The sequence below is a fragment of the Sceloporus undulatus genome, chromosome 5 (assembly GCF_019175285.1).
Source record: "Sceloporus undulatus isolate JIND9_A2432 ecotype Alabama chromosome 5, SceUnd_v1.1, whole genome shotgun sequence".
Lineage (NCBI taxonomy): Eukaryota > Metazoa > Chordata > Lepidosauria > Squamata > Phrynosomatidae > Sceloporus > Sceloporus undulatus.
The window spans coordinates 190,437,668-190,452,294 of record NC_056526.1 but is presented as its reverse complement, the minus strand read 5'-3'; the positions used below and the strand labels follow the sequence as shown (position 1 = coordinate 190,452,294).

At 43.2% G+C, this 14,627-nt stretch overlaps 1 protein-coding gene across 1 annotated transcript in view; it reads left to right on the top strand.

The window, feature by feature from the left end:
- The window catches only part of LOC121931197 (transcription factor COE3-like), a 151,542-nt gene that overhangs the window by 115,012 nt on the left and 21,903 nt on the right, over positions 1 to 14,627 (top strand). The window contains 1 exon segment of the mRNA XM_042468647.1: positions 5,954 to 6,144. Within this exon segment, the coding sequence (XP_042324581.1) occupies positions 5,954 to 6,144 (191 nt within the window).

Below are 14,627 nucleotides of genomic sequence, written 5' to 3'. Positions count from 1 at the left end.
TAAGTATGTTGCAAGCCAACAAGACATTTTAACTAAGATACGTTCAGCATCAACCTCATTCAAATGCATCTGAAGAAATAGACTTTAGTCTAGGAAATCTCATGCTGCCAGCCTCAAAGTTGCTACAAGATCTCTTTAGATATTGGTTTTACAGACTAAAACTCATCAGACTGAGTACATAATAAAATCCGGTATATGTAATATAGCTGTAAAGAAACCATACGAAATAAATCTATATTTATATTAGCGTTCTTAGCTTTTATTTTGTAATGTTCTACATTTTTCTGGAATGCCCTACATTTTGCAATGTCTTGTCCTTTTTTGCGGTTATGACACCTGACCACCTTTTCCAAAGTGCCTTATCTGGTCTAAGGATAAGATTCATCACTGTGGTTTCTAGTTCTGACTGAAACCCAGAGCAGATCCACTGCTCTGCTGATATGGGAGGCACCAGTCCCTACTGTATGGAATCCCCCCAAATGCAAGAAATGAAGAACAGGACAACTGAGGTGGGGAGTTGGAAGGAACGAGAGAAAGAACGATAAATAGATGGTGTTCAGAAAGGAGCAAAGAGAGTGCTGTCTCTCTTACACACACACACACACACACACACACAGTCTGCAACTCTCTCGGGGGAGTGGAGAGCAGGAATAAGGAGGGTGTGTGATCCTGCTGTGTGAATTGTCTAGGGGGCATTCCTCCTTTCCCCTCTTTTCTCCCTCCACCTCCATTTCCAATTCATGAATTATCTATGCATATCGACCCATGACAATGGAGTAGCTGGGGCCCCGTGAGTGAAGGGGAAGAAGGGGTGGGTTGAGATGATGGATAACTGGTAATAACAAATCTCTCAAAGAAAACCCTATGATAGGTATGCCTTAGGGTCGCCATAAGTCAAAAATGACTTGGAGGCACACGGCAACAATAATGTTCAAAGCCTTTTAAGTGACTTGGAACCTCAGTACTCAGAGCAGTGCTTCTCCTTGTATGCGCCTGCCCAAGGTTTGAGATTTTCTCTGTGTCCCATCCACCAGGACAGCATAGTCATTCCAATGCCAAGTAAAAACATGGCTGTTATAAAAGTTTTTAGGGCCTGATTGATTTCATCCCAATTTGTACATGGAATCATAGAATTGCAATAGAGTTGGAAGAGACCTCAGGGGCCATCCAATCCAATTACATTCTGCCATGCAGGAAGACACTTTCAAAGTACTCTCTATGACAGATGGCCATCTGGCTTCTGCTTAAAAACCTCCAAACAAGGGGACTCCACCACCCTCCGAGGGAACGAGTTCCACTGTCAAACACATTTTGAGTGATTTCAGATTGTAAGTGAAATTCAGCTGATGGACCACAGAAGAAATACACAAATTCAATCTAGACAACGAGAGAACTGAAATAGTGAAAGAATTCCCATAGCTAGTATCAAACACTGACCAGAATGGAGACTTCAGTCAAGAAATAAGAAGAAGACTAAGAAAGGGAAGGGCAGCTGTGAAAGAACTGGAAAATATACTGAAGAGCAAAGACATACAACTGAGCACTAAAGTCACAACCGTTCAGGCCATTGTATTCCCCATCATCCCCATGTATGGGTGAGAGAGCTGGACAGTGAAGGAAGCAGACAGAAAGAAAATGAACTCATTTGAGATGTGGCACTGGAGAAGAGTGCTTAGGATCCCATGGACAGCCAAGAAGACAGCAAATGGGTTCTTGAACAGATCAGACCAGGGCTCTCCTTGGAAGCAAAAGTGATCAAGTTGAGACTATCGTACTTTGGCCATATCATGTGAAGGCACAGATCGCTAGAAAAAACAATAATGCCAGAAAAGGTAGATGGTAGGAGAAAGAGGAAGACCACAAACCAGATGGAGAGACTAAATAAGGGTGGTTATAATGGGCAAGGGCTTATTGCAGGATCTGGGTAAGACTGCAGTGGAGAATAGGGATTCTTGGAAATGTATCATCTACAGGGATACCATGAGTCGGAACCGACTCAAGGGCAGCTAACAACAACAAGAGGACATAGGAGCTGTCCAGATAATCTATACCCCCTCAATCCCTGTCCTGGGAGCACAACTCCATGGCCCTATCCATGTGTGTACACACATCTTGCTTGCCTCGTTCAAGAGTGGTTATAACTATATGAGTATGGAAGGATGGAAGAGATAAAATCGCTGTCAGATTCTCTTCTTATATGAAGCCTGTGCAGAGAGAAGCTCGGTTATCCTGTAAAAATATGCAGAGGTCATTCAGAGAGTCTGGATCAAGGCTTTATAGGTCATGACCAGCACCTTGGATTGTTCCCAGAAAAGAATTGGTAACTTAGTGGACTCTCTTCCATTGGAGATTTTTAAACAGGTTGGATGGCCACCTCTCATTAGTGATTTAGTGTTAGATTTCCTGCATGGCAGGAGGCTGGACTAGCAAACCCTTAGCCTCCCTTCCAGCTTACCATTCTGTGATTCAGTGAAGTTCCCCAACAAGAAAACCAGACATATCAGGATCTTTAGCAACTGTAGGATAAGCAAACAGTTCATTGGAGACTTTTAAACAGCCATCTCTCAGGAGTGATTTGGTGTTAGATTTCCTGCATGAAAGGAAGCTGAACTAGCTAACCCTTGGTGTCCCTTCCAGCTCTACCTTTCTATGAATCTATAAAGTTCCCCAACAAGAGAACCAAGTTTATCAGTCCCACTCTATTCTGCTTTGGTCAGGCCTCACCTGGAGTACTGCATTCAGTTCTGGGCACTACAATTCAAGCTAGAGTGTGTCCAGAGGAGAATGAGCAAAATGGCGAAAGGTCTGGAAACCACTAGGCCTTATGAGGAGTGCCTTAGGGAGCTGGGGATGTATAGCCTGGAGAGCAGAAGGTTAAGAGGTGACATGATAGCCCTGTTTAAGTATTTGAAGGGGTGTCATGTTGAGGCGGGAGCAAGCTTGTTTTCTGCTGTTCCAGGAATAGGACCCAGAACAATGGATGCAAGCTCCAGGAACATTACATTAGGAAGAACTTCCTGACAGTAAAAGTTGCTTGACAGTAGAAGACGCTGTCTCAGAGTATGGTTGAGTCTCTTTCTTTGGAGGTCATTAAACAGAGGCTAGATGCAGGCGCTTTGATTGTACGTATGTTCCTACATGGCAGGGGGTTGAACTGTATGATCCTTGAGGTCTTTTCCAGCTCTATAATTCTATGATTTTTGGACTTGTAGGGTAAGCAAAGGGCTTGGCCTCCCACCCTTTGTGAGCAAACTTGCCTATGTCCTGCTCTTTCACGGTCCTGGGAGCACAACCCCCTGGCAATATCCCTGTGCCTACCCATGCCCTGCCTGCCCCCCACCCTTGTTGCATGGCTAATCCCATGTGCTCTGGCCTGTGAAAGGCCTACCGGAGCTGGGTGGGTGGGGGAGCAGGAGAAAATCAATACCAATTACTGGTGCGCGAAGGCTGCCCAGAACTGGAATTGCAGCATATGTTTACGCTAAATCAGGCAATCTATCTTCATCTCAGCCCAGTAATGAAGCACGCCAATCTGGGGGTTGGAGGGGAAAGAGGGAGAGTGCGCCTACTGGATGACAGACAGGTTTGGGGCAAAGAGGGGGGGAAGGACCCCTGGCTTTCCAGGCTTGATGATATGGAGATATATGGGCAGGGGAGAAATATCGGCCCTAAAGAGGGGTGTACAGGGGGGATTCTTGTCATTATGAATATTATCTCCTAGAAAGCAAGCCATTTGAGGACAGATGGGAGGGAGCAGAGTATGCGCTGCCAGTTCTATCACTACGGACTCATGAAAAATTAAGGAGAGCAAACACAAAGAGAGGCTTTGCCCAGCCAAGAGACAAGCTGGTGCATAAATGGATTTTTCAGTTTCTCTGGGGCCACAGAGGGCTGTTTTGTGAATGCAGCACCATTCTCCACAAGTAGGGCCAACGCCACGTGAACTGGTCTGTTAAAGAACATCGCAGGCATCTATAATTCGGAGACATCACTGTGTTAGTCCGGAATATCAGTTTGCAAAGGGATCTTGTAGCACCTGTGAGACTTAACTGAGAAAAGGAAGTTGTAGCATAAGTTTTCATAGATTTGGTCTGCTTTCTGAGAAGCATGGAGCATCTGTATTTCTTTTTATTTGTTGTTGTTCTTGTGTGCCTTCAAGTAGTTTCCGACTTATAGCAATCCTAAAACAAGCCTATCATGGGATTTTCTTGGCAAGAGTTGATCAGAGCAGGTTTGCCATTGCCTTCCTCTGAGGCTGAGAGCATGAGACTTGGCGAAGGTCAGCCCATGGTTTTGATGGCCGAGCTGGGAATCGAACCCTGGTCCTAAGAGTCATAGTTCAACACTCAAACCGCTACGCCACACTGGTTCTTACATACTCTCCCTGACTCACTCTCAGTCATGCTCCAGCCTTGCAAACTCAGGGCAGATGTGGCTTTGTTCACTGCATTAACAGCAATTAATTAATTTCAAAATGAGAAGTGGACTTGCATAATATAATGCATTAGACACTACTTTAACTGCCATGGCCCAATGCTGTGGAATCCTGAGATCTGTAGTTTGTTATGGCACCAGAGCACTGACACCAGAACAGACAGGGAAGGCTAAATATCACACACAACTACAAATCCCAGGGTCTCATAGCATGGAGCCATGCCAGTTATAGTGGTGTCAAACTGAATTATATCTGCAGTGCAAATGCAGACAGAAAATCCCCCCCATACCACCTTGTATGTCCGCCCTTGGACTGGGGTGTGTGTGTGTGTGTGCGCGTGCACACAAAATATTGTATTTTATTCAGTTTCTATAACTACCTGTCTTCCCCTCCACCTTCAGCAGTCACTATAAAAAAATCCTTACCCTATCCTCCAAGAAACAAAACTTGGAACTTTTTGTAAGTCTTAATAGCCAGAAGACATACGCATGCACACCAGTTGTCATACTGGCTTTGAAACTGTGCACATTGTTAATTCAGGACCTTTCTGGAGACTGTTGGTACATGCAAGACTGTCCTTGAAACTATAAGACTTGACAACAGTACATGTGAAAGGGATCTGGGAGTCCTAGTAGACCACAAGGTAAACCCAAGTCAACAGTGTGATGTGGTAGCTAAAAAAGCCAGTGCCATTCTAGGCTGCCTCAATAGACATAGAGTGTCTAGGTCAAGGGAAGTAATAGTGCCACTCTATTCTGCTTTGGTCAGCCCCACCTGGAATAATCCTGTGTCCAGGTCTGGGCACCACAATTCAAAAAAGGATGTTGACAAATTGGAATATGTCCGGAGGAGAGCAACCAAAATGGTGAAGGTTCTGGAAACCATGCCCTATGTGGAGAGACTTAAGGACCTGGATATGTTGAGCTTGGAGAATAGATAGTTAAGGGGTGATATGATAGCCCTGTTTAAGTATTTGAAGGGATGTCTTACTGAGGCTAGAGCAAGCTTGTTTTCTGATGCTCTAGAGAATAGGACCTGAACAATGGATGCAAACAACAGGAAAAGAGATTCCAACTAAGCATTAGGAATAACTTCCTTTAAGAGCTATGTGGAACAAACTGCCTTGAAGAGTGGAGGAGTCTCCTTCCTTGGAGGTCTTTAAACAGAAGCTGGACGGCCATCTGTCGGGGATGCTTTGATTGTGAGTTCCTGCATGGCAGGAGGTTAGACTGGATGCCCCTTGATGTCTCTTCCAACTCTAGGATTCTATGATTCTATATGTCTGGAAGGATGGAATTGGTAAAATCATTATGAGATTCTCCCTTTATGTGAAGCTTTTGCAGAGAGAACCTTGCTTGTCCTGGGCTTCCCTGAGTGGTTGAGTCAGAGCTCAGGATAGGGTGAAAAATATGCAGAGATAAAACCAAAGCCACATAAATTCAACCCCTTGATGCTACTCTGGTTCCCATTATGATCCCAAGCCAGTGATGTCTAATAGCTCATCCTCTCTGCCCACAGCCCTGAACGAGCCAACAATTGACTACGGGTTTCAGCGCTTGCAGAAAGTGATCCCGCGGCATCCTGGTGATCCCGAACGTTTACCCAAGGTAGGCTTTCTAGCCATTCTCTTGAGAAACTTTGCCTTGTATTTGATGTGCTTTCTTCCTCACAGCATTTAAAACAGACAAAATGAGCTTTGCAAGAGACCAGCTGCAAAGCCATTCCAGTTAGAATATTCAAATTGAAGATAACAAGGTATTGCTACATTCATAAGCTTGACACATATTAGAAATAAGGTTTTTTTTTAAGTGTTGTTGTGGTGGTGGTGGTGGTGCATCTTGAAGTCATTTCCAACTTAGGGTGACCCTAAGGCAAACATTTTGCACAAGTTTTCTTCCCCACATTTAAGAAATGATGGGAAGGAATGCAAATATTGGAGTATCTGGTCAGACTCATACTAAAGGAACTCAGGAATGTGTGAATCTAGAGGAAATTAAAATGATGTGCAGTTATTGTAATGGACCTATGGTTTAGGGATTTTTCCAGCTGTCCAACCTGCAGAAAATATTACATTTTAAAGAATGGGCTCTAGCTTAGTGATAAAAGCATTTGTTTTACATGCAGAAGGGTCCAGATTTACTCCCCAGCATCTCCAGTTATGAGTATCTGAGGTAGCCAGTCTTTAGAATAGACAGGAGGAGCACATAGCAGGCCAACAGTTGCAACAGTCTTTATCCCTTATCTGCCATGCGCACATCTCCCTGTACAAACAGATTTCTTGGTTCTTCCTACTGTCCTTGGCAAAGCATGGCTAATACCTCTGGGCAGGGAACAGCTGCTGGGGAGAAGGAAGACCCTCAGATGGAGAGTGACAGCGGGAAGCGGCCTCCAAATTGGAGCCATTTATCACAGGGTGACATGGCCGCTGTGGCAACAACGAGGGTCCCTGCTGCATCCATGGCTTCTGCTACTTTGCCTTTACAGTCGTTCCTCCCGATTCACGGGGGATCCATTCCAGACACATACACACACACACACACATGCAAATCTGGAAAAATGCCGATATTTCAGTCACCATTAATTTCAGTGGTGGCATACTCCTGGGTGCGCACACCATTTTGTTCCTCCCCACTTGCTGTCCACGAATGGGCGAAACCACAGACTCCAAGTCCATGAATTGAGAGGGACGACTGTATTTTATTTATTTATAGGATTTATATCCCACTTTGCTCTCAAAATTGGATACAGTCTGCAATACCATCCTACTCCGACTCTGATGAGCATTCGGTCCTTCAAGTCTAAACACAGGGATGCTATGGCCTAGGCATGTTCAGGAGCTACACCCCAGCCATTACGAAAGGTTACTTGCCTTGGCCTACAGTTCCCAGAATCCCCCAGACACCATGGCTATCCTTTGGCAAATCTGGGGTTGAAACCTTATTGTGAGCCCTGACTAGGGTAAGGGTTATACAATGGGCCGTTGTTATCTGGTGCGTTTTGGTTCCAGGACAACCCCCCCCCCCCAATGAATAACAAAATCTGTGGGTGCTCAAGTCCCATTCAATACAATGGCATAGTAAAATGATGTCCCTTATATAAAATGGCAAAATCAAGATTTGTTTTTTGGATTTTATACTTTTTTTGGTAATATTTTCAAGCAGTGGATGCTCGAATCCATGGATAAAAAAACCCATGGTCAAGGAGGGCTGACTGTACCTCAAGGAACAAAGTCGGTATGTTCCTGGGCATTGCTTCTTTAACAGAAAACCTGGTGCCAAGGCAGAACTAACATGTAAAGAAGAAGGGTAGGTTCCTGAACCATAGGAGAAGGAGAGGAAGAGAAAAAGGAAGAAGAGCTCAACATGTTTCAGCAATTTGTAAAAAAAAAAAAAAATCCAAAGCTCACAATATGCGTAACAATACCAGGTTACGTAAACCTTCCATAAGTAAAGAGAAACATTTTGCATTGCACACTATTAGAAAACATGGAGGGCCATGTGGCTGGCTAAGCCAAGGACCCCCTAGGCTGCTGATTACAATAACATCCAAAATCCACAAAACAGTGCTTTTGTATGTTATTGTATTTTGCTACATGGCAAACAAGGCTACCCCTAAGTATGGATCCAGGCTGCTGCTGAGATCCTTGACGGAGTACCTCCCTCCATCCTGCTCCACAGACCCCAGGAGAGCTTTATTAATTCTGACAGGGAGCTTCTGCCTCTGCTGAGCTGCCTTTGATTCCTCTCTCCCTTCCACAAGACTTCAATGCGGTGGCCAGTCTTGGCCGGCCATTCATCATACTTAAACTACCTGTCGTATCCGGACTATGATGAAGCCAACCTTCCCTTGCGCCTCGCCACCCCCCTTCCTCCCATGCCTCTTCCAGGACTGACAGCAGGTACACATGGTAATCATATGCTCATGTGTACGTGCGCTTAACTCCAGTGTGGCCGGTGGACAACAGAATGGAAAATAGTGTCCTCTATCTCTTCTCTTGCTCCATTTTATGGGTTGATCACTGTTTTTATGATTGGAAGAGGGTTGGAGTTTTGGGGGTTTTAAATTGTAATTTTTAATTGTTGGGTGTTTTATTTATACTGTTGGAATCTCCTTTGATTCCTTTGTGAAAAAGCAGAATACAAATAAATTATTATTATTATTATTATTATTATTATTATTATTATTATTATTATCCACAGCATTAAAGCTAGGTTTACAACATCCTTGGGGGGAATGGATATTTGGCCCTTCTAGAAAGCAAGGGTGGGCAGGGTTGGCCCTAGGGCCACATGGGACTCCAAGGATGTTTATGCTCCCCTTCCCCAACTCTCCTGGACTGCCCTTTTTCTTGACCAAAAAAACGCAAATTACTGTTTTAAATATGTGACCGACATATTGATCAGAGTCCTACTGATGTCTTGTCACTGTTATTTGTCATCAAGTCAACTTCAACTTACAGCAAACCTATGAATGAAAAGTACAGTTGTATCCAAAATCTGAAACACAGTAATAACTTTATTGGGTCAACCAAAATGCATAAAATATATTTTGCAAGCTTTCGAAGCTCCACTGGCTTCTTCATCTGGCAAAGGTTTTAAAAATAAGACAGGGGGTGAGGGTGGGAATTGACAATGTTAGTCACAGGCATTTTGTCAAGATGGTGATGCTGTGGTTGTGAGTATGGAGAGATATCTATGCAAGCAGACTAATCTCCTTCAGGCCATGGGGTACTTGGGAGACAAAGCATTTTAAAGTCCAGGAGATTTAAATTCTGTTAGCAAAAACAGAAATGTACTTCCTATGAGATCCAGGATGTGTCTCAGTCATCCTTGTTGTCATTGTTGTTGTTGTGTGCCTTCAAGTCATTTCCAATTTATGGCACCCCTAAGGCGAACCTATCGTGGGCCTTTCTTAACGTGTATTATTAATTGCCTTCTGATATTTAATTTATTTAATATGGTGGGTCCTTGGTATCCACTGGAGTTTGGTACCAGGACCCACCTGGATACCAACCTCTGTGGATGCTCAAGTCCCATTTAATATAGTAGCATGGTGGTATTCCTTATATAAAATGGCAAAATCAAGGTTTGCTTTTTGGGATTTAGATATTTTTAAAAATATTTTCAAACTGTGGATGATTGAATCTGTGGATAAAAAAATCCGTGGATATGGAGGTCTCACTGTAGTAAAGCAGGAAATTGTTACAGTTATGCAATATAATAATATATATAAATATGTATTTATATTTTATATATTTATATATGTTATATATTTTGTGCGTTTTATTGGCCCAAATAAAGGAACACTGTTTTGTGGATGTTATTGTGCATTGCTATATGACCAACACGGCTACCCCTTGATATGTTTGATATGTTCATCCTATGAGTGAAAGATGACTTCCATGATGGAGTCAATCTGCCTGTAATATAGTCTTCCTTATTACCTGCCGCCTTCCACTTTCCTCAACATTACCATCTTTTCTAGTGAGCTGTGTTGCCTCAAGATCAGTCCAAAGCATGACAACCTCAGTTTAGTCATCTTGCTTTAAGGAACAGTTGAGAGTTGATTTGTAAATCTCTTCTCCATCATCACAGTTCGAATGCATTGATTCTCTTCCTGTCAGCTTGCAAAAGGTCTCTAAGGTTATTGCCATAAGCCCTTGGACATTTTTGTCCAATGTGGGACATCAGCATTCAGTTTAGAAGCAGGGTTATGGCATGTAGTGCTATTGTGCTAGAAGTGTATTGCACATAGATGTGCATAGAGGGACATTGCATGGATGCTGATGAGGATTTGGTTGTACAACTACAGGAATGCTTGGTGCCTTTTTAGTTGCATTTATGTCTCCATTCAACATAATGATTGTGTAGAACATGAGTAACTGTACACAGAGATTATACTACATAATCACACTATAGGATTGCAACCATTTTTTAAAAAATTGAAATAGAAGTGGACTTTATGCCATTTCTGCTTGTTTTTGTTCTGCCAGTTTTAGAGTCCCACCTTTCAGAAAATGAATTAAAGTTCCTAGTCCTCCTTTTGATTTTAATTTGATGCGCTGTCAGCTATTAAGACTGCTTTGTGATATATACTGATGCATGAGATCAGCGTTCATTTTAACTTGGCCTGCAAGAAACCCAGGAGGAAGTTTGCTCAAAGGTATGTGATTGACTGGATATCCATAAAGTGTTGTTAAGCTCAAACATCTGGCAGACAGAGTTAAACACAGGAAGTGCTTCTGGCTATCATGGCCGATAGCCACCAATCCTCTTTAAAGGATTCCTCCCTGTCTTTACTTAATCCTTTTAAAAGAATCCTCCAGATCGTTTAGTCTAAAGAAAGGCATGGAAGTGTTTACTTTAGTTTGGGCTTCTCTTCCAACCTCAACCCCTGGAGAAATCAACTGCAAGGAAAGGGGCATGATCTGTGCGCACCTAGAGTTAAGATTAGGAAGGGATCCCAAAGACCAAGCGCTCCTGAGAAATCGCCATCACACTTCTGTTTACTTGGACTATGGACTTTATCACACATGAGGAATTTCTCTTAATTTTGAATGAAAAGAAAGTAGGGCCAGAACGCATTTATGTGAATTTGCTAGTTCATCAAACTTACATGAATGTGAATTGCATTCAAACTAGCTTCCCGTTGCCCGAAAATAGCATGCCATTGCCCGAATTTGCATGTGGTAGTCTATCACGCAATAATGTTAATCTCCATTATTGTGTTGGGATTGCCATTGGATTATACTTCCAATTTCCCTTGTCTGATAACACCCTATATCTGCTTTGCACAATTACAACAGTTTCATCCCACTTTCAATGCCATGGTTTCATTCTACAGAATCCTGAGATTTATAGTTTGGGTTGGGACTTCACATTCTATTCAAGAGAGTTTTAATCTACTCATCTGAACTACAGCACTAGAGCCCTAGAGAGTTCAACTGAAAGGAAAGGGACATGGTATCTGTATACTTAGACTGGAGAGTTAGAATGGACCCCAAGGGCTACCTAGTCCAGCCCTTCACCATGCAGGAATTCACCCAGGAAGCACCCCCGAGAAATGGCCATTGAATCTCTGTTTACTAGAGTGTATCTACACTGCACAGTTACACCTGTTTGATACCACTTTCATTGTCGTGGATTCTTCAAACAGAATCTTGGGATTTGTAGTTTGCAAACAGACTTCCAATTTTCCTCTAGAAAGCTTTAACCCACTCACCAGAACTATGGCACTAGAATCCACAAGCAGAGAATTGTCAGTCCCTCAACAAACCATAAATTCCAGGATTCCATATGATGGACCCGTGACAGTTAGTGGTACCAAACTAGTATGGTTCCTGTTACCCTTGCTTCTGTCCATCTGGTAGGTTGTCCCAGTGATTTTCTTTTAATATGTCCTTTCAGAAGTCTTACTTGAGAACGGATGGTCCATACAAGTCACAGATCCTATAATCATAGAGTTGGAAAAGGGCCATCCAATCCAACCCCATTCTGCTATGCAGAAAGACACAATCAAAGCACTCCTGACAGATGGCCATCCAGCCTCTGCTTAAAAATCTCCAAAGAAGGAGATTCTATGACACTCCCAGTCAATGTATTCTGCAGTTGAACAGCTCTTACCTCTGGAAGTTATTCCTAATGTTTAGGTGGACTCTCTTTTCTTGTAGTTTGAATCCAGTGCTCTGAGTCCGAGTCTCTGGAGTAGCAAAAAAGAAGCTTGCTCCATCTTCAATATGACATCCCTTCAAATATTTAAACACGGCCATCATGTCCCCTCTTAACCTTCTCTTCTCCAGCCTAAACATAACCAGCTCCCTAAGTCACTCCTCATAGGGCTTTGTGGTTTCCAGACCCTTCACCATTTTGGTTGCCCTCCTCTGGACATAGTCCAGCTTAAATTGTGTTGCCCAGAACTGGACACAGTATTCCAGGTGAGGCCCAACCAAAGCAGAATAGAATGGTACTATTCCTTCCCTCAATCTAGACACTATACTCCTGCTAATGTAGCCTAAAATCATATTGGCTTTTTAGTTGCCACATTGCACTGTTGACTTGTGTTCAGTACACTAAGTCTCCTAGATCCCTTTAGCATGTACTGCCATGAAGCCAAGTGTCACCCATCCTATATCTGTGCATGCTTCTCTGTGTGTATGAGATCTGAGAATCTGGGTCAAGTCCTGCTTGTGGCTACTGTCATGCCTATATCTGGGAAGCAGGGACATCTGATGTAAATCAGCTGTAGTGTGGTCTGAGGTGGTCAATATGAACTTTAAAAGATGTTGGACCTCTTCTTTAAGTTCACACTAAAGCCCGCAGTGGATTCACCACAACATAACCATAACACATTAAGTTGACATAATCCCCAACTGCCACTGTGGCTGTACATTGAAACCGGAGTGTGCTTTTCAGCTTGAGTCAGGGCAAAAAGCACCATCTTGCTATCTCCTTTATTCCCTCCCTGTCGTCGCTCCTGCCCAGAAACAATTGGGTGTTTTATGTCACCTTAAGGGAGCTAAATGTGCACAAGACGGGCCAGCAGCAGCCTCCTCTCCACCCCCCCACCCCCTTTGCTCCATTACTGTATTGATCGGTGAGATATTGCAGAAGACAGAAGAGCAAGCGCTTCTGATTGCCGGCACTTAGCTTGACAGCAATCCAATAGCCTTGAGATCCTGATGTACAGTCCAGAGCCAACGGGCAGGTCTTGTTGCCGTCATTTCTTAAGAGTTTGCAGCAGGGCGGGGAGGGGAGAAGAGGAAGAAAGAAGAGCCAACAACAACAGAGTAAAGAGCACACCACAGTACTGTCCACAAAACACAACTGGAAATGGGGTGTACTTTAGTGTCACCGCTGCTCATGAATTTAATGCTATTGGGTATATAAGCCTACTCACAGAATCATAGAATCAGAGAATTGGAAGAGACCACAAGTGCCATCCAGTCCAATCCCATTCTGCCATGCAGGAACTCGCCATCAAAGCATCTCCATTGACAGATGGCCATCCAGCCTCTGTTTTAAAACCTCCAAAGAAGGAGACTCCACCACACTCTAAGGGAACGTCTTCCACTGATGGAACATCTCTTGCCATCAGGAAATTCCTCCTAACGTTTAGGTGGAATCTCTTTTTCTGTAGCCATTTTGGTCTTTGTGGGTGCATCTTCAGTCCCAGAACTGCATGTAGTTCCAGGCCTCTCCAAATGTTTTTTTGTCAGTACTGATTCTGAACACTGATGCACGTTTTTATTGGTGGTAAATGATGCAACACATGGTATACAGCAGAGAAACATTCTGGCTCTTTCCCTAATAGAAAGTCTAGCATCCCCACATGGCCAATGGGTAGAATTAGGGCCCTAGGCCTAGGCCTTAGTCTTAGTAATCTTCCTCTGGACACATTACATCTTATCAATATCCTTCTTGGACTGTGGTGTCCAGAACTGGATGCAGCATTCCAGATGAAGACTGACTGAAACGGAATTAGAGTGGCACAGGTTTAACTCTCCCTTATCCGAGGCTCCAAAATCTGAAATATTCAAAAAAACAAAACTTTTTTCGTGAGTGGCAGAAATAGTGACACCTTTGCTTTCTGATGGGAGGTTCAATGTGCACAAACTTTGTTTCACGCATTATTTAAAATATTACAGTGGGCCCTTGATATCCACTGGGATTTGGTTCCAGGACCCCCTGTGGATACCAAAATCCGTGGGTGGGAGTTAAATCCCATTAAATACAATGGCATAGTAAAATAGTGCCCTTTTCATAAAACGGCAAAATGAAGGTTTGCTTTTGGTATATATTCTGTGGGTGGTTGAATCCATGGACAAAGAATCTGTGGATAAGGAGCACTGACTACATAAAATGATCTTCAAGCTATGTGAATAAGACGTATATGAAACATAAATGTATTTTGTATTTAGACTTAGGTCACACCTCCACAATATCTGTATGCAAATACTGGTATTCTAAAATCCCAAAAAATCCAAAATCCAAAACACATCTGCTTCCAAGCTTTTCAAATAAGAGAGATTCAACCTGTACTACGACTTCCCTCCATCTGGACACTATACTCCTGTTGATGCAGCCTAGAATTGTATTCACTTTTTTTGCTGCTGCATCACACTGTTGACTGGTGTTAGTCCTGTGGGCAACCACAGCTCCCTTCTTCTACAGCTCTCTCTTTGGCCCTTATCAGA